Source organism: Gobius niger (assembly GCF_951799975.1).
Source record: "Gobius niger genome assembly, chromosome: 12".
In the NCBI taxonomy this organism is placed as follows: Eukaryota; Metazoa; Chordata; class Actinopteri; order Gobiiformes; family Gobiidae; genus Gobius; species Gobius niger.
In genome coordinates, this window is record NC_136863.1 from 10313976 (window position 1) to 10338695 (window position 24720).

The window sequence follows — 24720 nt, forward strand, 5'->3', positions numbered from 1 at the left end:
GCACCTGCTGCGCATCACCGCCAGAGGGCGCCGCACATGGGCGAAACAGGTAGTTAACCCACTTTGAGACTCTTCATTCATGTGTTGCCAAATCAAAGTTCTCCGTAGATCCCGCGTGAGCTTTAATTTGACGTGTTTTGCCAAGACATTGATGAATAAGTTAATTATTTCAGGCCAGTAACTTAGAAATAGTCAAAAGTTTATTGCTGGTGTGCGGAAAGAGGTGCACGCATTAAAAATAATAAAAAATAAATAAATTAAACATTTATATTTTTTATTATTATTAAAGCAAAAATACAAACTCTGTGCACGCTCATTTATTTTATTTTACTAGTATTATTAATCATCAGTGTAATATCTCTTTTCCTTCTTTTTTTATTAAAGCAAAAATACACACTCGTATGTGCACGCTCACTGCCGTGTGTAAACTGAGCTGGCCACTTGCTGGTCTGGAGTCAGTGAGCTTCCAAGCCCCAGACTGCTCCTCCACCTCCCCAGCGCGTACACCTGTGCCAGCACGGAGTCCACCTGCCGCGTCTCCGAAGGCAGGCCGGGTCAGAAGAACTCTCCTCCGGACACAGTCATGGGTTTCTCTGCGCACACCTCGCTGTACCTGTTGTTGGGATTTGTGGTTTGTAAATCGTCGTCATTAGTTTGTCCAAGTGGGCAGTTTTTACTGAGAGACCAGTGCGTCCTCTGCCATCCAACCTGCTCCGAGTGCAGCGGACACGAGCTTTTCCAGTGCACTGTCTGCGGAGTTGGTGAGTAAAAACTTCCTATTTGTATGATCGACTGCTGTAAAAGACTGGTGAAGTTGTTGATTCAAACAAACACGTAGTTTCTTGATACTTTTTTGGGTAGTTAATTAAGTAAACCTCTTATTTTAAGGGGATTGAGTTTGGCAATTGTTCAACTATGAATATCCAACCAGTACATTGCAATAACATTAGTATACAGGCTAATGTTCTACTTCATGGCCCAAAAGCTTATGTATTAAAGGAACAGCCCTCTGCAGGTTAGATATTTTTGAAGAATGACTTTGAGTCAGCTTCATAAAGGCAGCAGTGTGGTGGATGAGAAACACTGGGTTTGGGTGTAATCTGATCATTTCCAATGGAGCCTTTGTTAACTAAAGGACAGGAGGAAATATGGCCCTAGGCTGCACAACCTGCTGCATTTCTCTGAGTTTCACCAACTAACCATAAGCATTGAGTTAGAGAGCTTAATGCATAAGTTACCAAGGAAAGAGTGAGCAATGAGATCAAGGAATAATGATTATGGCTTTACTTTACTGGGCTTCACTTTATTCACTCCCCAAGTGTTTTGTCCAAGAACATAATGGCCATATAAGAACTGTAATGTGATGAAATGTGAATCAGTAGCTCAATTATTTCTTTTTGCAATAGGATACAGTGGTGTGGATGTTTTCATATTGCCCACATCATCTGTGTGAACAATCATGGCATATAAGTGTAGCGTTACTGTGCCTTTAAAGCATCGACAGACAGTTCTAACAGTGTGTTGATGTTCTCTCAGATGAGGATGGTGTGGAGCGGTTCTTATACATGGGTCGCTGTGTGCCTCACTGCCCCCGGGGCCTGTACCCCGACAGAGGAGTGTCTGCTTGCCTGCATTGTCTCAACAACTGTGAGCTGTGCACCGACGCCAGTATCTGTGCCAAGTGCCAGGACAACTTCAAGCTACACAATGGACGCTGCCAAACAGCCTCCTGTGACATAGGTACTGCACACCTGCAGTGATTCAGCTTCACAGATGACCTGCCCCAAAGATTTGAGTAGATTGTCTGTGGGGTCTTTGCACAAAACCTGCAAACCCTGAGCTTAGACCTCAAACAAGTTCTTGGAAATGGATGTTTTATCTCAGCCTTTAATCAGTGTTATTTCAGGACAAAATACTGTAGGTTTGTAACTCTTGCAGTGGTTCTTGGTCAGAATAATTTGATGTTTCTGCGTTCATGTGCCAGGCCAAGTTCATGACCCAGACACCGGGGAGTGTGTGGGCTGTGAAGTCGGCTGTAAAACATGCGCCACAGGTCAGTCTTTCAACTCAACAAAATCAAAGTGTAAATCGTGTTAAAGCTCAGAACATTACTTTACATAAACATTTTAAACTTGTCATTATCTACATTCTTCACACACAGAAAATCGAGCCATCTGCGTCAGCTGCACTGCAGGCTACTTTCTGTAAGTGTTACCCTCTATTATTGAATAGTATTGTAATATTGTATGCATCATTGTCATCATCATCTTTTCTTTTACTCTCACATTGATCGTTGTGTTCATTGCCTGGCCTCTCCTCGGTTTGTTTATTTGTTTATTTTATAAAGTAGAGGATATGTCGGACCAGGATAATATTATTTGAATATTCACAAATTATGACACTTTTATATTCAAATATACTTTTATATTCAAAATGCATGCTTTTGCTTGCTGTGAAATGTTAGTGCAAAATTAATGAACCGCTTCCATGATTATCATGCTTCCCTTGATAATCCCACTGTGATTTTTATTGATTGTAATTCCCTGTAACGTTCCTTTAATCTTACACCTAAGTCTTACTCACACATATTTACAATTATGCTGTTTACACCGGAGCATTAGAACGCCGTAGGAATATTCCTTTGGGTTTGATTAAAAAGTTGATGGATGAAGATGATGGATGTTTGGTATTTGCTGACATTTATCTCCTAATTTGTGCAAAACGAATAATTCAATGCTAATTTTTTCCTCATTATTTACCCTCCTTTTCCACTTAAAACTGATGTTTGCAGGAATGTCTGCAGTCACTCTAGTGTTTACAGAGGGTCTTTAACATACCTCTGACCCCTGATGCGTTTACTGTCTCCAGGAGAAACGCAGATCGCTATGATGGGTGACAAATGCAGTTTGGCTCTTGCAGCTGTATTATTCGCTTTAAATTATTGCTTTAAATGTTATATCACTATCGCCTTGCGGATTGTTTACCCATGTTACAGGTTATTGGTGGAGAGTCGTCCACCATGGATGAAGTCAACTGAAGCGAATGCTCTTGTGACCTGAAGGTTTTTTAGTTTTCTCTGGTTGATGATGCACCCATGTTAGTGCAGATAGACATGTTTTTGATTAAGAAAGCATTTTGTTTCCGATTTGAACATACTGTATTGAAATGGTTTATCAAAATATCGCAATAATATGGAATATGGCATTGTATTCCTCATATCTTACAGCCAAAGTCATAATACAAAGGGAAAAGGTAGATTCATTCAGTTTTATCTCTGTGGCTGCTGAGGTCGCCTGTCTCTGCTGGGCGTGTCCTGTGTGCTCCAGTGAGGACAATGCAGTAGGGAGTGCTGTGGAGCAGTGCATGCTGGGATATTAATGTGCCTTTTCCAGGTTCAATACAAATACTCACTTTGATGTTTTCAACCACAGAGTGTCACTAATTCGTTTTTTGTTGTTGTTGTTGTTGCATTCATCTTTCAAATAATCTTTGCCGAGGCCCATACAGGAGTCGATGCCTCTGAGCGCCTCACATTCCTTTAAACCTTATCAAACGCTTTTCTATTCAGTACCAAGTATAAATACTGTGCCAGGCACGTCCTGAGACAATGCCAGAGTTATTTGGAAATCCCAGCACAAAAAATGAACAAAACTACTCCACACTTTTGCTCAAATATATTCAACTTTATTTGTCTGTTCTGTTCCATGGTTCAGTCAAGATCAATTATAATTCTTGTAGTGCATTGAAGTTCAATTTTTTCTTGAGTTAGATCTATGTACACCCACTTTAGTCATAATTTAGGATTTTATGACTTGTTTTTGGTCTAATCCGTTGGTAGTTGGTGGGAAAATTTGAGAATCTCTGATATAGATAGTCATTTGTGCATTTGAATATCAAAAACATGTCCCGGTGCCAGTATCAGAGACAAGAGATTGAAAAATGTTACATGGCACCATGCGCTACTGCCAAACGGTTAGCCTCCATTTGGGCATTAATAAAGATTAGGGGGGTTTTCACTGTGCGACGAACACAGGATTTTGGCTGCAGCTGCACTTGGATAACCCACATTCTGACACGTGATCTGAAAGATGGAAATAAACAACAATAAGCTGTAAATCTTATACAATGGGCCTTAACTGGTGTACGAAGAACCTTTGATCCGACAAAAAATACTACTCGACAGCTTTCACACATTTCTCATTCATGTTATAATGTCGAACAATGTGCTTCAAGTTCAACGGTAGAGATTATTTGAATCGAGTCACAGACATGAGTAAATGCTGCTTGTAGTTTCAGGCTCAAGTGTCGGAGGCACTGTCCCCAGCGCACCTACACGGACACTGAGAGGAGGATGTGTGTGAACTGTCCCACTCCCTGCTCTGACTGCAGCAGCAGCAGCCTGTGCTTGGCCTGCCAGACAGGATACTTCCTCAACGGTAATGCTACATCAATTATCTACATGGCACCACTAAAGTTGTAGCTGAGTGTGAATTATTTGTTTTTCTGTAAATACATTTCTATCAATTACACAGTAAGTAATAAAAGCACGATTGTTCAGTTGTTTGGTAACTCTGCTCTAAGTCACGCACAGGAAATATGCAAATGACACTTAATGCAAATAGACAGGGAGAAGAATGTGTTTCGCACAGGCAGAGTGCACTGATATGATGAAGTCACAGGGATTGGAGTGATACTGCTCAACAGAATGGATTCTCCGTCGAAGCTCTTCTTCACATAGACTGGGTTTGTTTAAAGTTACCATAGTGATGCCCTGGGAATTGGAAACTGAGTTGCTCCTGCAGTTTGCCCCAAACCCCCTTCTTCCTCAGTGATGTTTATTTAGTGAATCTGCTGCATGACACACTATGAGTGTTGTGTTATCCTCATCAGTACATATCTACTTTAAACCTCTGTGATATATGAACACATCCTCTGTTGTCTTTCAGGAGGAAACTGTGTGAAGCAGTGCCCTGTGCAGACCTTCAAAGACAAAAGCGGATGGCGCTGTCAGCCCTGTCACTCCTCCTGTCAATCCTGTTGGGGCCCAGGGCCCTCAGACTGTGACCAGTGCCATGGAGGGGCCTCTCCTGTTGGGGGGCAGTGTCCAGGGGTCAGCTGTCCTCTCGGACAGTACTTTGATGGTCAGTACATGCTAGACTTTTATGTAAAGGTATAATCACTCTCTATTCCATTGAAAGTGTGTTCTAATTATTAATTCAGTGGTTCTGAAACTTTTAATCCCAAGTACCGCCTCATAAATGACTAGGATGTACAGGTGTACTACAAGAAGAAGATCAGAACTAAATCCAAAATAAACTAAGACTAAAATTGTCCAAAGCCAGAACCAAATGAAAACTAAAGGGGTTCAAAGCCATAGGACAATTTTAAAGCACTTTATTTAAAGAAAAAATAAATATGTATATCTATCTATGCAGATAATGTGTTGTCAAAGCAAATGGGAGAAAACAGAAGAAAGCCCTGAGCATCAAAAGGAGCTACACTTTTAGAAACATTATTGTGCTGTGAAACAATATAACACACTTTATCTCTATTGAAAAGCTTTAGTGCCCTCTGCTGGACCACATGGGAAAAGAGCGAACCAGAACAGATTTTCAGCTGATGTTATTGTTCCCCCACACCGGACAGACAATGTTTCTTCTTGTGTTTTCAGTGAGAGCTGGTGCATGTTCAGTCTGTGATATTTCCTGCATGACCTGTTTTGGCTCCACGTCCCTGGACTGCTCCACCTGCTACAGAGGTAAACCTGATTTATTAGTGAGTGATAGTTTCATTATTTTTTATAACGCTAAAGTAATTTTGTGTCAGGGCTCTTCTTGGACCAGGACGGCTCTTGTGTGGACAAGTGCCCCTCTGGCTCCTTCCCTAATCCAGTCATCGGCCTTTGTGAGAACTGCTCTCCCAACTGTCAGGTCTGTGACGGCTCCACAGATAACTGCGTCAGCTGCTCCAAACATGGGCATACCCCCTTCCTCCACCAGGGCAAGTGCTGGTCTGAATGCCCTGAGTAAGTCTTTGGTCTTTTTGTAATGCACATCCAATATTAGTGATATAAATGTCTGCTTTCGTTTAGGAAAGTTTCTGTCCCAAAAATCTTTCAAAGTAGCAATTCATGATTTTTTGACTCCTAAATCAAGCCATGTTGATGTGAAGTTGAGAGTGCGAATACAGATACATTTATCAAATCATCAACTTTTTATTTTTTAATTAGCCTATCAATTACAGGTTATAGTTATAGTTGCAATTAGTTAATCAAGAAGATCAATTATTTAGTCACTCCTTTATTCAACATCTCCTGTGGTTTTATCATGTATAAAACCTGCAAACTCTGTAGTGTAGGCCATATTCTTGCATTAATTTTGGGAGTTCATATTTCAGCGTTTTTGCAAATGTTGATGATCTTGGACCTGCAATTGCAGCCCTACATTCTTCTTTCCCAATTTCTTAGGCGTAAGATCAACATTTTCAATGAACACAATCATTTTCTCTGCTGATATTTGTCAAGAATACCTGCAAACACGGAGGGAGTCTATCTTTCCCTTTTAGACCAAGCCTGTTCTGTTTCAGTGGTTTCTTTGAGTCTGAGGAGGGCGCGTGTGACCCCTGTGCGCGCCCCTGTCAGACGTGTGATGGGGGCAGCTCACAGTGCCTGTCCTGCTCAGAGGGGTACTTTTTGGAGGACAGGGCATGCAGACTGAACTGCTCGGAGAGGATGTTCCCCGACGAGGATGGGATGTGTAAACACTGCCCCGCCCACTGCGACGTCTGCTCCGACCTGCACACTTGCTTCAGTAAGTTACGGGTCACCGCTTCCAGATAATGATGTCTCCAAAGATGCGGTTTGCCATTCCCTGTATAACTGTATTACACAGGAATGTATAAGGGCTCTTGTTCTGTTTCAGAGTGCAGTTTCCTCTACCTGATGCTGAACGGAGTGTGCAGAGCCAGGTGTCCTGAGGGCTACTTCGAGGACATGGAGGAGGGTCGCTGTGGACCGTGTCACCCCACATGTGGCTCTTGCTCCGGGCCCTTGGGGGACGACTGCGACACCTGCTCCTCTGTCAGCCCTATGCTTTACAAAGGCACCTGTTTCAGAGAGTGCCCCGCTGGAACATACTACCAGACTACTGCCAACGAGTGTCAAGGTGCAACAACATCGAAGCTCCAGCAAATCTTTGTATACAATACCCTTTACTGTAAAACGTATATTCGATGTGTGCAGAGTGTCATCAGACCTGTGCGAGCTGCCGGGGCCCCGAGCCTCACCACTGCACTGAATGTGAGCGGGGGCTGGTGCTGGATCCCAGCTCCCTCCTGTGTGGTGTGACCGGGGACGCTCAATGCCCTGAAGGGACGTACCTGCACCACAACCAGTTCACCTGCTCCAGCTGCCACCGCGGCTGCCTCTCGTGTGAGGGGCCCCAGCTCTGCTCCACCTGCGCTGCCCCCCACTACCTGCACAGTGAGAATACTGCAGTTTTTACATTTTTACCGAACACAGTGACAGGGATTTTAGCTGAAGATTACAAATGTTAGTGCCATTCCACTCCATAAAGACGGCAATTAATTACAACAACAAGAATCTATTCCCTTCCAGATTTGCTAAAAATAAATTGTAATGATTGAAATAATAATGAGAGTTAAGCCACTCTCATGAAGATTGGTAGTGGGGGAGTCTGGACTAGTGGCAGAATGTGTAAAACTGATACCATACCATACCAACTTTATTTATAAAGCACTTTAAAAACTGTACAGTTGGCCAAAGTGCCGCACACAGAAACAGATACAAATATTTACAGTAAAAAATATGAGGTAAAAAGTACAACACAACAGCAGCAACATCAATTTGCGTTAAACGCCAGAGAAAAAAGGTGCGTTTTTAGGAGAGATTTAAAAACAGGAAGGGACTGGGCCTGTCTAATCTCTAATGGCAGCTGGTTCCACAGCCGCGGGCCAGCAACAGAGAAGGCCCGATCTCCCCGAAGTTTGCGCTTGGTTTTTGGGACAACCAGTTGCAGCTGATCCGCTGACCTGAGAGCACGAGAGGGGGCGTAAGGCTGAATCAGGTCAGACAGATAGGAGGGGGCGAGGCCATTCAGACTTTTAAAAGTAAAGAGAAGAATTTTGAAATCAACTCTAAATCTGACTGGGAGCCAATGGAGAGAAGCTAAAACCGGTGAGATATGGTCATGTTTCCGTGTCCCTGTTAAAAGCCGAGCTGCAGCGTTCTGAACGAGCTGCAGTCGAGAGAGCGCCCCCTGGCTCACACCAGCATAAAGGCCGTTACAGTAATCCAATCTGGTCGTTACAAAGGCATGTATTACAGTCTCAAAATGCTGCCTTGATAAAATGGACTTCAATTTCGCCAGTTTTCTCTAGTGGAAAAAACTGGACTTAACGACTGCGTTGATTTGTTTCTCAAATTTGAGTTCGGGATCCACTCTTACACTCAAATTGGAAACAACCGGCTTGACAAAATCCGACAAAAAGCCAAGGTCAGGAGGGGTGCAATTTGGGCCACTAGGGTCAAAAACCATGACTTCAGTTTTGTCCTGATTTAGGCATAAAAAGTTAAGGGCCATCCATGCTTTGAAATCGCTGATGCAGTCGAAAAGGGGCCTGGCAGCATGTGGATCACCCTTCTTTAAAGGCATATAGATTTGACTGTCATCAGCATAACAGTGAAAAGTCATGCCATGTTTTCTCAGAATGGAACCAAGTGGGAGCATGTACAAGGAAAACAATAAAGGGCCAAGTATTGATCCTTGTGGTACCCCACATGACAAAGGGGCCTGAGAGGAAACGCATGCACCGAAATTTACACGGAAGCATCTGTCAGTCAAATATGACTTGAACCACTGCAAGGCTGAGCCACGAATTCCCACCCAGTGTTCAAGCCGTGAGAGGAGAATTGCGTGGTCCACTGTATCAAATGCAGCCGTCAGATGCCTCCTGCTTCCTGAAAAATATAAGCTCAGGGAATTTTGTTGATTATATTTAGGTGAATGTGTTCTTTCAGATAGTACGTGTGTTCCTGAATGTCCTCTCGGGACGTACAGCTCCACACAGGATGTTGCTGGACAACAGCTGGGCTTCTGTCTGCCCTGTGACCCCGTCTGCTCCTCCTGCACTCAAGCATCGGCTAAAGACTGCCAGACCTGTGCTCCGGGATACCTGCGCCTCCTGCACCTCTGCGTCAGCCACTGTCCCACAGGGTGAGAGGGAAACTGTGCTTTTAAAGTCAAAAATGAACTTATACAAATATAATACTATATTGCACATTTAACTGTTGCATCTTAATGGATTCATAGAGTTACTAAAGAGTAAGCAGCCAAAAGGAATAATAAAAGTCTTATTGCAGCTGTATATTAACACACATATGTCCACAGGTACTACAATGAAAGCTCTCGGTGTGTGAAGTGCCATCACTCCTGCGTCATGTGCTCCGGGCCTGGTCCAGACTCTTGCCGGGTCTGTGCCCCCCCTCTGCTGGAGATACAAGGAACTAACCTGTGTGTGGAGCGCTGCCCTCAACGCTTCTACCAGAGCGAACAAGTGTGCAAGCAATGCCACATCAGCTGCCAGACCTGCTCAGGTATGTGGCATGACATAGGATTATTATGCTGAAATCTATGTGTGGAAAACAAATCTGAATCGACAAGTGATTCAGATGATGCATTTAATATAAAGACTGGCCTTACAGAGCTTCTTTGTGTTTGCAGATGCCTCGCCTCAGTCCTGCCTGACATGTGATCATGGAAGCACTCTGAAGGACAAAATCTGCTTCCCTCGCTGTGAAGGGGGGACACATTACTCAGATCAGGTGTGTAAAAGGCATCATAATATACACTTCAGAGCTCAGATGAAATGGTTCTTTGGAGAATCCATTGAAAGTTTATAATAAGAGAAATGAGAAGATTGTTTCAACTACTCTGACTAAAAGAAGCCATCAAACAGAATAGCTTATGATGAATATGAAAATGTGCAGTGAAAGGGAATATAATATCTTGTAGAGAAGTGGTTTTAATCTGATCGATCGTGATTTAATAGTGGACCGAATATACAGTGGGTTGTGGATAAACATCAATAAGTCAATGTTGAAATTTGCATTATTATTTGAGTCGTGACTTGGACATATACATACATATTGTGTTTGCTCACTGCAGGAGAGCTGCGAGCCATGCCACAGCTCCTGCCAGTACTGCTTCGGTCCCAGCCCGCAGCAGTGTGTGACCTGCCCCGTCCACTCCGGCCTGCACGCCGTGGAGGACCGCTGCGCCCCCTGCTGCCATAACAGCGGCAACACCACGGGCTGCTGTGTGTGTGACAGACGCACAGGTAAATAAGCCAAACCCAGTACATCAAGTTTAAACAAACAGGGAATGAGGAGGATGCAGATGTTTGTACTATCGCTGTTCCAAAAAGCATCATGCACCATATCGCTGTCAAAGTAGCTGTCATTGTTGTTTAGATAAGATGAACTTGGGCTGTAGTGTCTCACAATGATGTAATTTAATGCATATATATCAATGTATGTATGTTTTATGTTCTTCTAATGCAAGTTTCTCCACCCTTTTAACCTGGTGAGCTACTTTTACATTACAAAATCATCAAAGAGCTACTAATACTTAAGAGTTAAAGACATTAACCCCCAAAAATGACTTGAATTTTCTCCTTGTATTTGACTTTCTTTGGCTAATTGGCTTTCAGATGCTGTTAAAAACACACACAGTATTGCATTATAAGTTTTGGAATTATAATGTATCCTGCCGCCAATTCCCAATGCAGAAGTAAAATGATAATACATGTCAATCTAAGGAAAGTGGGTGAATTTCCTGTTAGCAAGATTGTTATGAGTGGTCTAAACCTGTCATGCAATGTAAGTAACACCAAGCCTGTTCCCCTCCAGCCCTGTGTGTGGAGGCTCCGCTGCCCAGGCTGGGTGCAGACCAGGGGGAGGCAGACTTAAGCTCGGCCTCCAGGGCTCTGAAGCACACCTCAGCTGCCCTGCCTCTGTGCCTGCTCCTCGCCCTGCTCCTGGTCTGTGGAGGGGTAATGCTGTACCGGGCTCACTCCAGGAGGAAAATGTGCTGGAGACATACTAGCTATGAGAGGCTGAGCGGGAGCACCACCACCGCCATGCCCCACGGAGTCCCAGAGCCGGACAGCGGAGACGAGGTGGATGTGATCTACACCAGCCGAGGAGGCTGCGTGTACAGGCGCTACAGCTTCATCCATGAGCCAGAGGAACTTTAGACTCATTTCCCATATTGGATGAACATATTTCCTTTTCTCTTTTTCATTTTTTGTGTATTTTTATGTTACAGTGAATGTTTTGGCCTGTTCCCCTCAGTTCGACATACCAGTTCAAAAGTGCTCCAGTAACAACTCATTTACCACTTCTTTTAATTTAGGATTCTTTTATACAGATGTGCAATGAACGTTGAAACACAAGAAGCAGCACAACAGCAGAGGATGGATAGTAATTGCAAGCGTACTGTACAGAAAACTGGGAACTGATTAAAGCATGCCTTTTTCTTTACTATTTAATTTCTGAGAATCAGACTGGATATAGATCTTCAAGACACTTTCACTATCTATGCTACGTTTATATATGATATATTTAAAATGATATTAATGTAATCTTTCACACATGTGCCTATGAAAATTAGAATAAAATAATTAATTTAAGTTATAAAATAAATCAGAAATTTGTATCAGTTTGCTGATGCTCATTTAGCAGAACGATGTTCCGTCCTCCGCGTTGTGAGTTCAAGTCCCGGCTAATTTGCTGAATGTCTTTCCCCAAAAAATCCTTAGAACAAACGATAAAGCTAATTTTGAGATCACTACAATTGCTAAAGAAAGTGCCACACATTAAAGTGGGCTTGAACCCTGCACCTTCTGACTTACTCGACCTGTGCAGTGACCACTGAACTGTCATGCAACAGAACCAAATGTCGAAGATGCAATATCCTTGGAGTGAATGTAAATGCCTCAGATGTGATTTTTGGTTTATCTGATTACACCAGTTATCTGATTTTATTGACCATGGTGAAAATAGCCACTGTCAGTGCAATTTTTTAAGGTTTTCAGTTTGAGGAGTATAAGGATATCTCTAAGTCAATGTTGTGATGTCTAACATTTATCAATGATCTTAGAACATAGATCAATCATGGACTCTCTGAAATGATTCTGCAGTCCTGTATTATGCATGATATGAGCTGCTGTACATTGCTATTTCCCCATCATAGGGTTGTGAGGCGCTGGGGGGGGGCATTTAATAAAAAAAATGTTTTTGGTACAAACAACACATTTGTGAACTGAGCTAAAAAAAAAAAAGAAAAACAATCATCCATTTAAATCCACAGATTTTCTTTTGTGTCTTTAATATTAATGAAGTGACCATTAGTTTTTACAGGGGGGGCGGGGGGGTCTGGGTTGTTTGCAGAATTTTAGTGGCTTAAAAGATTGTATTCTGCACATTTACTAATTAAATGTGTGTGAGCTGTCATAACCAAAATAATGACTCATGACTTCAACATAATTTCACTGAAGTAGAACTAAAATGTTCCAAAAAGTAGGGTTACCTCATGAAGTTACTCAATTACATGCACGACCCCTGGTCTTCTTAAGCTTGTTCAGGCATGAAAGGATTAGTGAGAGCTGAATAAGGACTAAAAAATGTGAGTTACATCTACTTTGCTTCATTGTCAATACTTGTCTGACTGCGCTGACTAATTTAAAAACGTTACAAAACAGAGGGAATCAATTCAGTTTGTACTAACTGCAGATATATTGAAACTGCAATGTTGTATGGTTGCCGTATGGTTTGTTATATTTTGCAGATACTTTTACCAGTGATCTTTTGTTTTTGTGGAGCGCACTTTGGTCTGCCAAGTGTAGTTGTAAAGTGCTATAGATATAAACTCGATTGATTCATTGATTACACGGCATCACTAAAAGTCCTACCTTTCGACAAGGATAATCTGTGTAGAGTCAAACACCCTCTTTTGAAAATTAACTTCTTAAAAAAAGCAAACTGCGCCATCAGAGAGTGAAAGACAGACTTTACTTGAGTAAAAGCACATGGAGTTGTCTCTCCGAGTGTTCCCTCCACAGGGGAGAGTGCAGTTCCAGTGAGGGTTCAAAAATAACTTCTTGTCCCAAACATGTTCCAACAGGACACCAATAGTGAACTGTGAAAGTGTGCTTCATGAAAATGTCTCAAAAGGCTTAAAATCATCATAAAATATATTAAATTTTCTCCTATGTCGTCTCTTGTAGATAAATAGACATTTGCAAAGCAGAACATGCATCCACCAGTAACAGTGTCTTGAAGAAAGTGTGAGTAACAGGGAGACATCCAAAAATATTCAACATGATTCCAGCAGAAAAAGGATTAAGATCGGTAGAGCCAGCGATCTGGGGGCGATCTCCCAGTGAAACAGGCAACAGTGTTCCAGTCATGTGTCTCTTAAGCTGAGAGTATAGACATTCTTCATGTAGTGCTCCTCGTTCTGCAGTACAGCCTCACTCAGGAGTTGCAGCAGTCGCAACCTCCACTTTGCCGTGCATCTCCTGGTCCACTCTGCAACAATTCAAACGATTCAATTATTACGGCAAACTACAATAATAACAAAAAGGACGTTTCTACTACATTTATTCAGGGTTTGGTCATCTATTAGCTATACCCAAACTAGAGCAGCTCACAGTCAAAGTGGGGATACATGTACAGAATAATCTACTGTAACACTGTTTCTTTTCATTTAAAATAATAGTATTATCATTGTGGAACAAGTCACAATTAAAGGAACAGGCCACATACTGAGATATGTTCTTACCTGAGCTTAGACGAGTTGATACTTACCTGTCTGGTGTTTATGTGTGCCCTCAGTCATGCAAAACGGCCAAAGAAGTTGTTAGCATTTGGCCTCTAACCGCATATTCCTATAGCTTCAAACGAGGGTGAAGTTGGAAGCTACCAAGCTCTTCCACGGGCACGCACATACGTATCAACTCGTCTAAGCTCAGGTAAGAACATATCACAGTACGGAAGAACTGTGTGCCCTCAGTCACGCAAAAAGACCAAAGATGTTGTTAGCATTTGGCCTCTCCCAGTATATTCCTATAGCTCCAAACGGGGCGAAGTTAGAAGTGACAAAGCTGTTCCACGGGCACGCACAAAGACCAGACAGGTACGCATCAACTCGTATAAGCTCAGGTAAGAACATCTCAGTATGAAAAAACGGTGGCCTGTTCCTGATAAGATGAAATCAGAAATATAACATCCCTAATAGGAAGTTATCACCTGACCTTTCAGCAAACACAGCCACATCTCACACAGCATTTGCGTTAATATCAACTGCAGGCATTTAATGAGTAGCAAGTGTTAGTATCTCTATAACATAAAATGCTGCTCATATTGTTTTAAGCATTCAAGTGAAAGTGTGCCGTAAGCAAAGTGTGCCGTTAGCAAACGAGTGCCAGCCAAGTGGAGAGGAAATGAGTGTGCTTTCGTGAAGCCACTACACTCTATGGATTCCCAACACACCAGTGACAAAGCATTCATTTAGTAGCCTGGCCAGCCAAGTCAAATCTATGACTCAATTGAAAAGCAGGGAATGGCTGGCAAAGTTAGAGTCTTTAAAATGAACAACGTTGTTACAAATGTTTCACACATTTGTAGGAGCGTGTGTAGATCCTACTGAAGTGAGAAAGTGCTCTGTGCATCCATTTGTTAGTCAAACATTTAGACGCTCGTAAATCCAGGAAAAGTGCTTATACCTTTTACGACTTTTCTTATTTTTTTCCTGGTCAAACCTTAAGGAGGAGGCAGTAAGAGGAAGTTAAAGCGAAGATATACAGGCGCAAGAAAAAAGTATGTGAACCGTCCACATTTTTCCAATTCACAGCAAAAAAGAAAAGAAAATGTGGCTCCAATAATAAACTGATTGTTCATTAGTAATATACAAATGTGTTCAATAAATGCAAGAAGGGTCACAAGCTAAGAGTGATTTTAAGGCACATTACATCTGGTATTACCCTTGACATAGATAAACGTCAATCAGATAGAACATGACAGGAATGTAGACACAAACTTTCAACATTCACTATTTCTCTTGCCACATATATAACTAGAGTCACAAAGATATTATACATATATGTTTTTGCTAGTCTGGCGAAAATGCCTCCAGAACAAAGACACCAGTTTGATAAAAGAGAGAAGAAAACGCAGCCATAACAAATCAAGAGCTTTCATGTACCTTATTATTATAACACACAGGTCAATTATCTTTGCATGTTTTCTCACAAAACATCAGCAGTAATACTTACTCTTTGATACAATCTGGAATAGACACATATTCCATTGGAACCAGTTCTGCCAGATCCGACAGGCTGAAGACAAACTGAATTTTCTGAGTAAATTTGGTGCTGCAAAAAGAAAGTCAGGGATGAACAACTTCTCACAGATGAATTACATCTTGAAATAATCATAAGTATATCGACATACCTTATAAAAGGCTTTGTCAGGGCCAGCAGTGTGCGGATAAACCATGATGGATGCACTATTATCAGAGACTTTAAGTTCTTTCTTAACCTGAAATACAAGGTGGCTTTGTCTTATTACTTCGATAATCTTAAAGGGCTGCAGTATTTTTCCTCTGCTAATCAATCCTTCGCTATTAAAATTAACTCACCTCCTATCGATCTGCTGATAGCACTTCCTGAGCCAGCCAACAGTCGGCATCTTTTTCCGTGACGTGGCTCCATTCAAATAAACTATCATGTAATTCTCAGCCACCAGAAGCTCCAGCGTGCCAATGACATATCTACGAGAGAGACACGTTTTGAAACTCATTTTAAAATTTAAGACAGAGAGACTAACTTTGATGATGTGATACTTACTTGAATAAATTGTCCATGATATATCTGTAGTTGGGTTGATTGCTTTCAGGCATAAAGCACACCGCAAATACGATGACCGCGTTCAGACCGTCGCCATAGTAACCTGGATAATAGACAGAATATGTGTTACTGGCTGGGTTTTCCTTGATATCAGTTATATTTTCTTTGTCCAGCTTTAATGAGAGCATTTGTGGTCATAACACAAGGCCTCATGAAGGGAAAAGCACAGACCTCCGTGGCTGATGACCCTCTTGTAGGGCTCGATGGCCTTCATGTCCACCTTGTGCTCCTGATCCCCGATGCGGAAGAGCCTCCACCTGCGCCCCTCCTCTCTCTCCTCTGAGGCCGTTAGCTGCTGCACAGAGTCCACTCCCTTCTCCAGCAGCTCCGTGGCTTTGGGCTTGGGCAGGTCGTCTGGCAGAGTAGAGCACAAGTTCACATCCTGCACTCTGGAGGACTGTGCATTTTCACGTCATGCAGGCGAGGTGCAGGGAATCAGGAACTGTCCGATTATTGTCGGAGTAATCAGAATACAGGTGAATCGACTGCATATTAATTAAAGGAAGAGGCCACCGTTTTTACATATTTGAGATTTTTTTTTTTGAGACATTTCATTTCCTTTATCGTCTTTTATGTACCACGGTGAACAATTTACTGTATGCCTGGAATATTGGAATAACATTTTCATGCAATAAAGGGCATTGGCCATCCATTTCATTCATTGATAAGTGAGTGAGAGTGTGTGGATGGCTAAATAATTTAGATATTTAAAAAAACAAAACATCAACAACATGCACAAAAGTGAATAAATTGTCTGGGCACATTTGTCAGGAGTCCACTGGGATAAAAGGGCGGGCACATAGATTTCTGTGGTGCAGGGGTTGATTGGTTGGGCAGCTCTTCGACACATCTTACCACAAGAAGAAACCTGCAGCCTGTTTCAGGCCCAGAACATATCGTCCAAGACAAAATGATGGCAGCAGTGTAAAAAAAAGACACAAAAACACCTATTTATTCTCACATTGTTGTGACCCTATGAACAAAGGTTAGTAAGAGACAAGAAAACAAGAATCTTAACTGTGAGAGCATAACATTAAATGGCTATTTATCGTATTGGGTCATGCTGTATGCTTGGACCATCTCTGTAGCACAGCCATAACTTTAGCTCTCAGGCACACTGTATGTTTTGGCATGCATATCAGTATGACGAACAACGGATTTATCCCTCTTCATGTGGATGCATAGCCAGACTTCAATGGTCAGACTGGAACAACGTCATGAGTTCATGTCTCCAGGTCCCACACTGATGGTAAATATACTTCTACTGTATATGACATCCAGACTCTTGCCTATTTTTCATCTATTCTCACGAACATCATTGTTATTTCTATAATAGTTCTTTCTATAGTCCAGCAACAGTTACCTATATGATTTAACAAGAATTAACAAAAATAGAAGATTTTCATGAAGGAGGTCTTGTTAAATTCCTGTTTGATTCCTATTAACAACTACTGTGGTTTTAATACACGCTCATTTAATTTATATCTATAATCCTTGCGTACAAAATGTCTGCTATTAACTTCTATGTTGGATGATTCAATACAACCCAAACATATTTAACTGAGGGTCATCGCATGGATCACTGAAACATATCGATCTGTCTTAAGCAAAATGGTCTCCATAAATACAGCCATCTCTAAGGCATAAGGGTTAGTTGACAGTTCTTTGCTTTAGTTCTTTCCTGTACATAAACCGTATCACGTTGCTGAGGTGATGAAAGGCGTACCTTCCCACTCGAACTCGTTGCTGTTGTCTGAGGGCGTGTCGATGGCGTCCAGGTCCAGCTCTGTGCTCTCGTCCAGTTCGTCAGAGAGGATGGAGCCCTCGCTGCGGTCCAGGGTCAGGCTGATGTCTGGGGCTGCCAGCTTCTTCCTCAGCTTCGTCCCCGGGTCGAACTCATAACCTGCGGGACATACAGAGGGGCAGAAAGTTTGATTACATTTTTAATTTGTTAAAGAAGTATAAGAGACTGAATCAAAAGGTACTTCTCAAAATATATATAAAACCAAATCAAATTTCACAGCCTGCTTTTTAACGTTAGGAACAGCGGATGCTCCGTACCATGATCGCCCTCCCCTGAAGTTCCAGCAAAGAGCTCATCTTCAAGCTCCTCCTCTGGAAGCGGACTGAAATGACAAACATATGCAAGTACTATTAGTCGTTCACTGTGTTAATAAAATGAGCAAAAATAAATAAGTAATTAACACAGTACTGTGGAAAGTCCTCATCCTGCCACTCCTCCTTCAGCTCCACTCCTTCCATCCGTAAACGTGCCTCTGTTGTGGAGATGGACTCTTGGCGCTCCAGACTGCAGAACAAACATGTCACGCACTATGTTCAAGACTCCAACCGTAAGGTCAACTAATAATAACTAACAAATATAATAAGATTAAATCAGATCAGAATTTTGCACAGATCATCAGTCTGTGTCAAGTCAATTATACCATAGAAGTTTTCATCTGTCGGCGAGAGCTTGTGACTTGTAAATCGGCAAGAGTCAAGGAGCTTAAGAAAAGCTGCACTTTCCAAGTACATTTTTGAAAAAATGTAACCGTGTATTTGTAGGTTTGATCAGAAATTAAGCATTTATCAAGCTGCCTTTGAACTTCTCGCTGGAGACGAGGTATCTCCCGTGTCCCATAACCACAGAAGAGGAAAAGAATGAATATTAGTAATATGCTCGATTACTTTAAAAAAATCTGTAGCAATACTTGGCGTTACTTTTGATCTTTACAGTAAACAATACCTTGTAGCAAATACTGTTGACGATAAACATGTCACATTCCATAACACAGTACGACTGTGAAAAAGGGCTGGTTTGAATGTATGGTTCACCACTGCATTATTTCTCTTAGTTTTACCAACACATACTTCACTTTTACTGGATATGAGAGTCTGCAACATGCCGTTTGAGGTCATTTGCATAGTAATATATCAGAGATGATTATCACTACTACACTGTATAATGCGTTTATAACAAAGGTAAACCCTAATGATTTAGGGTTTACCTTTGGTTTGTGTACACAAGGTGTTTAATCACCTCCTCTGGCACACTTTGAAATCAGAAACATTTTACTCTGTGCTGGTAATGATATCAATATCTGTACAGTATAGAGAGGCCTTTGATGGGGTAATCCAGCTCAGCTGTACTTTTGCACCTGACTGGAGGCTCACATTTTCTGAACATTTTCTAAGATATTAGTCAAGCTGCATACTTATGTATACAACTAATCCTCAAAGTATTTCAAAGTCAGTGCTAAAGCTGAGCTTTCTCTGTTGCATTATTGATTCACATGCAGAAATGATAGGAGAGTAGGATACGAGCTAAACAAAACAAAGTAGAGCCGGTTTTCCTTCATACATATGTACAGAATGGCACACATGATGGGGTCGAGTTTGGCTGGTGTTTGCAATAAACGACCTGTCAAACAAGTTTAAAAATAGAAAACTCGAGAACAGTCACTAAACTGGTTCATGTGGGCTTAGCTGAAAACAACATTCTTCATCTTTCTGAACGTACAGTGTTTTACAAACAGAAACAGATCAAGCTCATAAGAACATGAAGTCTTTTCACCTTCCCGCGGGCACAGGGTTCGTTGGAGAAAGTTTGACCGGGGTTGAGCGCCTTCTCTCCGCAGTCTGCTCACAGCTCGGCCCTGTGTCTTGTGTTTGGTTTAAACTTAGCCCATTATCAGCTGTGGATACGTCGCCACTCTGTGATTCTTCCAGGTCGTCGTCTCCTTCTCCGGACACTCCAGAGGTGGACGGGCTGGACGGGTGAGCGTTTCCCCACTCTGCTGCTGCTGTCCTGGGTGTGACTGCTGCATCGGAGTCGCTATTGTTCACAGCCCTATCAGTTGTCGGTCCTCCCTTCAGCACTGCTTCACTCTCAATTACATCCGATGCCATGGGTTGGCCCGTGCTTCAATGTTTAGACTGAAAGATCTTCCGAAAAACCCGTTTGGTGAAAACCTATCCCCGAGAAAGCTGCATACTAAAAGTTCCACCCAAGTTTGTGGTTAACTCTGAGCTCTGCTGGCAGATCACTTGGACTGACGAACGTCATAACAACGAATTAATTCAATGGCTTCTTTAAAAAGTTATTGCACATTTCCAAAGTGCGTCACGGCGCCTGCTTCGAAGTCGAAGCCCCTAAAGTGTGCTAGCTCTGCATAAGCACAGCTCAGTTTCCTTCCTTCCTCTGTGGAGAATGCTACCGTCACGCTACAAGCGCCCATTAGCATTAGCTAACACTTACACAAACTTTGTACAAACTTCACCGCATTTTTTATGGAAATGTTAGGATTACGTGTCCGAAAAGTTAAAGCATTGGACACTAGATCACCATTAAAGCACTAAGCACAGATATTTACACCACAGTCAAAGTTTTACAGCACGGTGGAGTTTGTTGTTCGCTGGACTGTTTCTGATTTAATTTGCTTCCGGTGTGCTACAGCCTCGCCGCCGGCAGAGGGCGCTGCAGGCCCATGCTACGCACAGCATGAGGGCATACGTTTTTAACAGATATAATAATAATAATAATAATAATAATAATAATAATAATAATAATAATAATAATAATAATAATAATAATAATAATAATAATAATAATAATAATACTAATAATAATAATAATAGATACATGGAGGCATACATACATGCACGTTTTTTATTGAGCGATGGAAGATACAGTGTATAGTGTTTTCAGGAGAAACTAAATTAGAGCAATTTATTGTGGAGGTGGGTCCCATTGCTTCACTTTGCCACTGCTCAAAGCAGTACACGGGCGTGAAACGTGCATATCATTAATTTGCTTGAACAATTCGAATGTGCAGGAGAGATTGTGAGAACGAGAACAAGTTGGGGTCAAAACTACAAATTTCATAGTTTGAACAGGAACAGTCATTCCCAGCTTTTAAGTATTTCACATTTTCCGTTTCAGCCTATATATTCAGTCCAAGTTGAAGCAAAATGTCGGTTTATTCATAGAGCCTATAGAAAATAAATGTTATATAAATGAAACTAGTAGTAGTACTAGTTTAGTTATTTATTTGTCCAGTCATTAAAAAGTCTAAAACTCAACTGCCTCTTTTTGCCACTAGATGGCAGCAAATCTCTAGGGGAAGCACAATTTATCCGCGTTTGAAAATCTAGTACTTTTCTCTTGCCCTAATTCATATCATTAATCTCCCAATAAAATGACTCCTCTCAAACTTATCTTCTTCTTATCATGAGATGTTTGCTTATAAACTATTACTATTCGGACAAATGTACATTTTAATTTTAATGTTAGAATATTTTATGTTCATCAAGGAAATCACAATTTTGACTATATTTTTTTATGAAGTTCTTATTATTTATTTTAATTTGCATGAATTTGTATTGCTGTTGTGCTGCTGTTATCCTCTTGGTACGATGACAAAGAAATAACGTATTAGTGTGTAACGTAATGTGTTCATCCTCACCTTCACAGATCAGTTATTTAGATCCAGAAGAAAGACTGCATTTCTTTTTTTAAAGGGTCACATAAACTATCCCAGTATATTTGTGCGTTCATGTAAAGTGTGATACAGATTCCAGGGCCAATTCCTGGGCACATGCTCAGAGCTCACATGATCCTCCTGCTTCTGTGAGGCACAGTCATTAGCAAGATCCTCCGACTATTTCCATATTTCCATATGTGGGCTCCGGGAAGTGTTTAGGCACTGCGAGTATATCACTAATGAGAAAAGACAAAAAGGAAGGCAGCCGTCTGCATGTTTTATGTGCTCTCTTTCTGCCTGTTGATGAATAATTATTCATGATTGCAAAGCCTAAAAGGGAGGCAGGGAGACGCAACCACAAAGAAACTGGTGAAAAATTTAAAGAGGAAGTTAAATGAATATTTAAGGCAAGATGAAATATTTAATGGAAACAAATGAGCCAAACATTTAAAGGGCATGATGAATACGAGCCCGTGCTTAAAAAGGTCTGATCATTTGACTCGGCTCATAGCTCTCAAACACAAGTGAGAGCTCAAACAGAAGTCACAATTAAACTGGTAAAAAGCATGGGTTCTTCTATTTTAATAATCAGTAACAGTATCATAGTGACGTCAGCAACAAAATAAAAAAAAACTCTGGGATTTCAATAAATGGTGATACATTTTGGACTCAACATTTTCTAAATCCTATGGGCTTCTAAACCAGCCTAAATGATGTACAATGTGTTTTACATTGCCATATGCCCAAATAATGTTTTATATAATATGGAGGCCACAAAGAGCAGAGCAATAAATCACCAAATTATCATGATAACATTATCAGTTGACAAAATATCACAAGAAACCACGAGCTATACTGTATAATGCTAAACCTCTGAGCTCATCTGACTGTGATTTAAACATATTTTTATTAACGCAGCCAAAAACTAAAATGCATGGCAACTTAAAGTCATGATTTTCCTAATTTAGTATCATTTTAGCCTTGTTTTGTTTCTAATTTGCATTTTCTCATTCTGTACTTTCTTATTTTGATGCAGTTTGATGTAAAACACAAAAAGCTTACTCTGTCTTTTAATTGAACAGAAATTAGTAAGAGCGATTTAGCAAAATTTAGCAATCATTTTCCCTACATATTGTGCAGGTCAGTCATGCTTTCCTGACCTATGACGCTCAAAGAAAGCATAAAGGAACCCAGCTCCAGCGCGTATCATCATTCACAGTAAATGAAAGCAGCTATTATTTCCATTTCCCATGGGGCAATCTGCTGAATAAGGTAAACGTATCAATCACAACCTCAAATTTGATCAACGTCCTGTAAGGCGGCAACATAACAAAACTGGTTTGTTCATTTGTTTTCTAAATGTGCGAATAATTAAATCAGCAAACAAATAATTATTCAAGTCGATGAGAACAATTATCTCAAAGACGCCTCTGAGACCGCGGCGAGCACACACAATGAATTAATGATCCACATGAGCAGGAGTGAGTGAGCCGCGGCACAGACGCCCGAGCCCGAGCCATCAGTCACACACATGACGAGGGCGCTTTGTTATTGACACGGCGTTTGTCCAGAGGTGAGGAGAGTACACAAACCCAAATATTTACTCCAAAATAATACTCAAGTCAAGTTGAAGAAAATACAAATAAAATAAAAACATCCTGGTGTGAACATTTGAGCACTGAGTAACCTTTTTAGTGCAAACATCTGATTTATGTCTGAGAAGAGCTGATGTAATAGCTTAAACAAAACTTATAATAACACAGATATTTAGAATTTGTCATAAGAATACAGAGCAAGAATTGGATGGGAATAAAAGATTGTATTACTTGAAATAAGATATGATAAGATAGAACTTTATTGATCTCACAATGGGGAAATTCACAGCTCTCAAGAAACACTCAGGGGGTGCAAATAGTCGGGGAAATGTGCAATCAAAGGAGAAGAGGATAATGTGCAATAATAGTAAAGAGGTTTATCTTATGTAAATGAATCACAGAAAACGGAACCACTTTAGAAGAAGTCCATGGTACTTGGTACAGTGGTAATTAGTAATTATGTGGTACATCTTAAGTAATAACAGTGGTACTTCGAGGTACATACAGTGGTTATTAATAGATAAAAAGGCCAGTTAATCCATGCTACTTACAGTGGTAATTACTAATAATAATGTGGTACATCGATGGTGCTTATTGTGGTAATTCAAGGATACTACAACAGAAATTTTTATAGGTAGTAAATGTAGTACTTCTAGATACATTCAGTGGTAATTTCTAGAAGATTTGTATGATTTAGTCAGCATTGTTTGATAAAACAAAGTAAAATAGTAATAGTAAGTAATATAAAGGAAAGCTTTATTAGTATCTGGAATAAGTAACACAAAAGACCGTAGCAATACAGAGCTTACCATTTCAAAACAGTTTCAAGCACAAGGAAAACACTGTCATCAAAATAAAGAGACTCATGTGTCATTAAAATGATTCTTTTTTTTAATTATTATTATTATTATTAAGTCATCATAATCATAAGCAACAATATCAGTTCAATTCTAAGTACCCATTTCTTACCTGTATATATCTAGTACTGTTATTACATAAAAACGACCCCTTGAAGTATTACTACTGCAGTGCACTATGAAGTACCAGTGAAATCACCTACACATATCACAGTAAGTACCTGGTAATTACCTCTATGTACCAGGGATGTACCACAGTAAATACCTAGGAGTTACCGGGCCGTATTCTAAAGTGTTTACTCCAAAATAATATTACACAAGAACAAAGCACAACGTACTGTGAGATAAAACTCGGCCAAGACGTTTCTACTGTTCAGGAATGAGTGTTCACCAATTTTAAGATGTTTGTGATGTTGCTTATCAAAAACACATATGGAGTTGTGTGTGTGTGTTCCCCTTTTTAGGAGGATTTAGAATGAAGTGGTTCATTAAGTGGTTCCCGTCATTTCTGGTCCTGAGCCATGAACTTTATCTCAGCCATGTGATTATTACAAGAGCAAAGATGTTTTATTATCATAGTCCTGATCACTACAACTCAAAGTCAATCATGAACAATGCAATATCAGCAATCATATTTGATGCAATAGTAGATTTTGTTTGCTGGTCCAAAAGTCAGGGGATTGATCCTTTATCTTTGTTGTTGCGTCGTTGTGCAAAACACTTCACCCACTGTGCCTCCAGTGTCTGTCAGAGGTTGCATTTTAAGGGTTTGGATAAATAAAAAGCACGTTTTTTAGA

General features: G+C 40.9%; 2 protein-coding genes across 3 annotated transcripts; one reads left to right on the forward strand and one right to left on the reverse strand.

The window, feature by feature from the left end:
* The first annotated feature begins 428 nt into the window (after positions 1-428).
* Positions 429-11344, forward strand: LOC306971626 (uncharacterized protein). Its single transcript, XM_079567963.1, has 16 exons — positions 429-761; positions 1537-1740; positions 1985-2053; positions 2162-2204; positions 4291-4436; positions 4947-5141; positions 5672-5758; positions 5827-6025; positions 6586-6809; positions 6921-7163; positions 7241-7480; positions 9038-9233; positions 9408-9613; positions 9741-9841; positions 10185-10356; positions 10928-11344. The coding sequence occupies exons 1-16, from the start codon at positions 584-586 to the stop codon at positions 11272-11274; spliced, it is 2850 nt and encodes a 949-aa protein (XP_079424089.1). The 5' UTR covers positions 429-583; the 3' UTR covers positions 11275-11344.
* Positions 11345-12506: 1162 nt separating this feature from the next.
* Positions 12507-20417, reverse strand: bnip2 (BCL2 interacting protein 2). Of its 2 annotated transcripts, XM_079568036.1 has the most exons (11): positions 19562-20417; positions 18200-18295; positions 18049-18113; positions 17714-17890; positions 16159-16341; positions 15928-16030; positions 15720-15851; positions 15533-15619; positions 15355-15453; positions 14806-14841; positions 12507-13609 (listed from the first exon to the last, which is right to left on the reverse strand). In XM_079568036.1, the coding sequence occupies exons 1-11, from the start codon at positions 19894-19896 to the stop codon at positions 13552-13554; spliced, it is 1371 nt and encodes a 456-aa protein (XP_079424162.1). In that variant the 5' UTR covers positions 19897-20417; the 3' UTR covers positions 12507-13551. The 2 variants fall into 2 exon arrangements, with proteins under 2 accessions (XP_079424162.1, XP_079424163.1); XM_079568037.1 differs by lacking the exon at positions 14806-14841 and having other exon boundaries at positions 12509-13609; positions 19562-20416.
* Positions 20418-24720: the final 4303 nt, after the last annotated feature.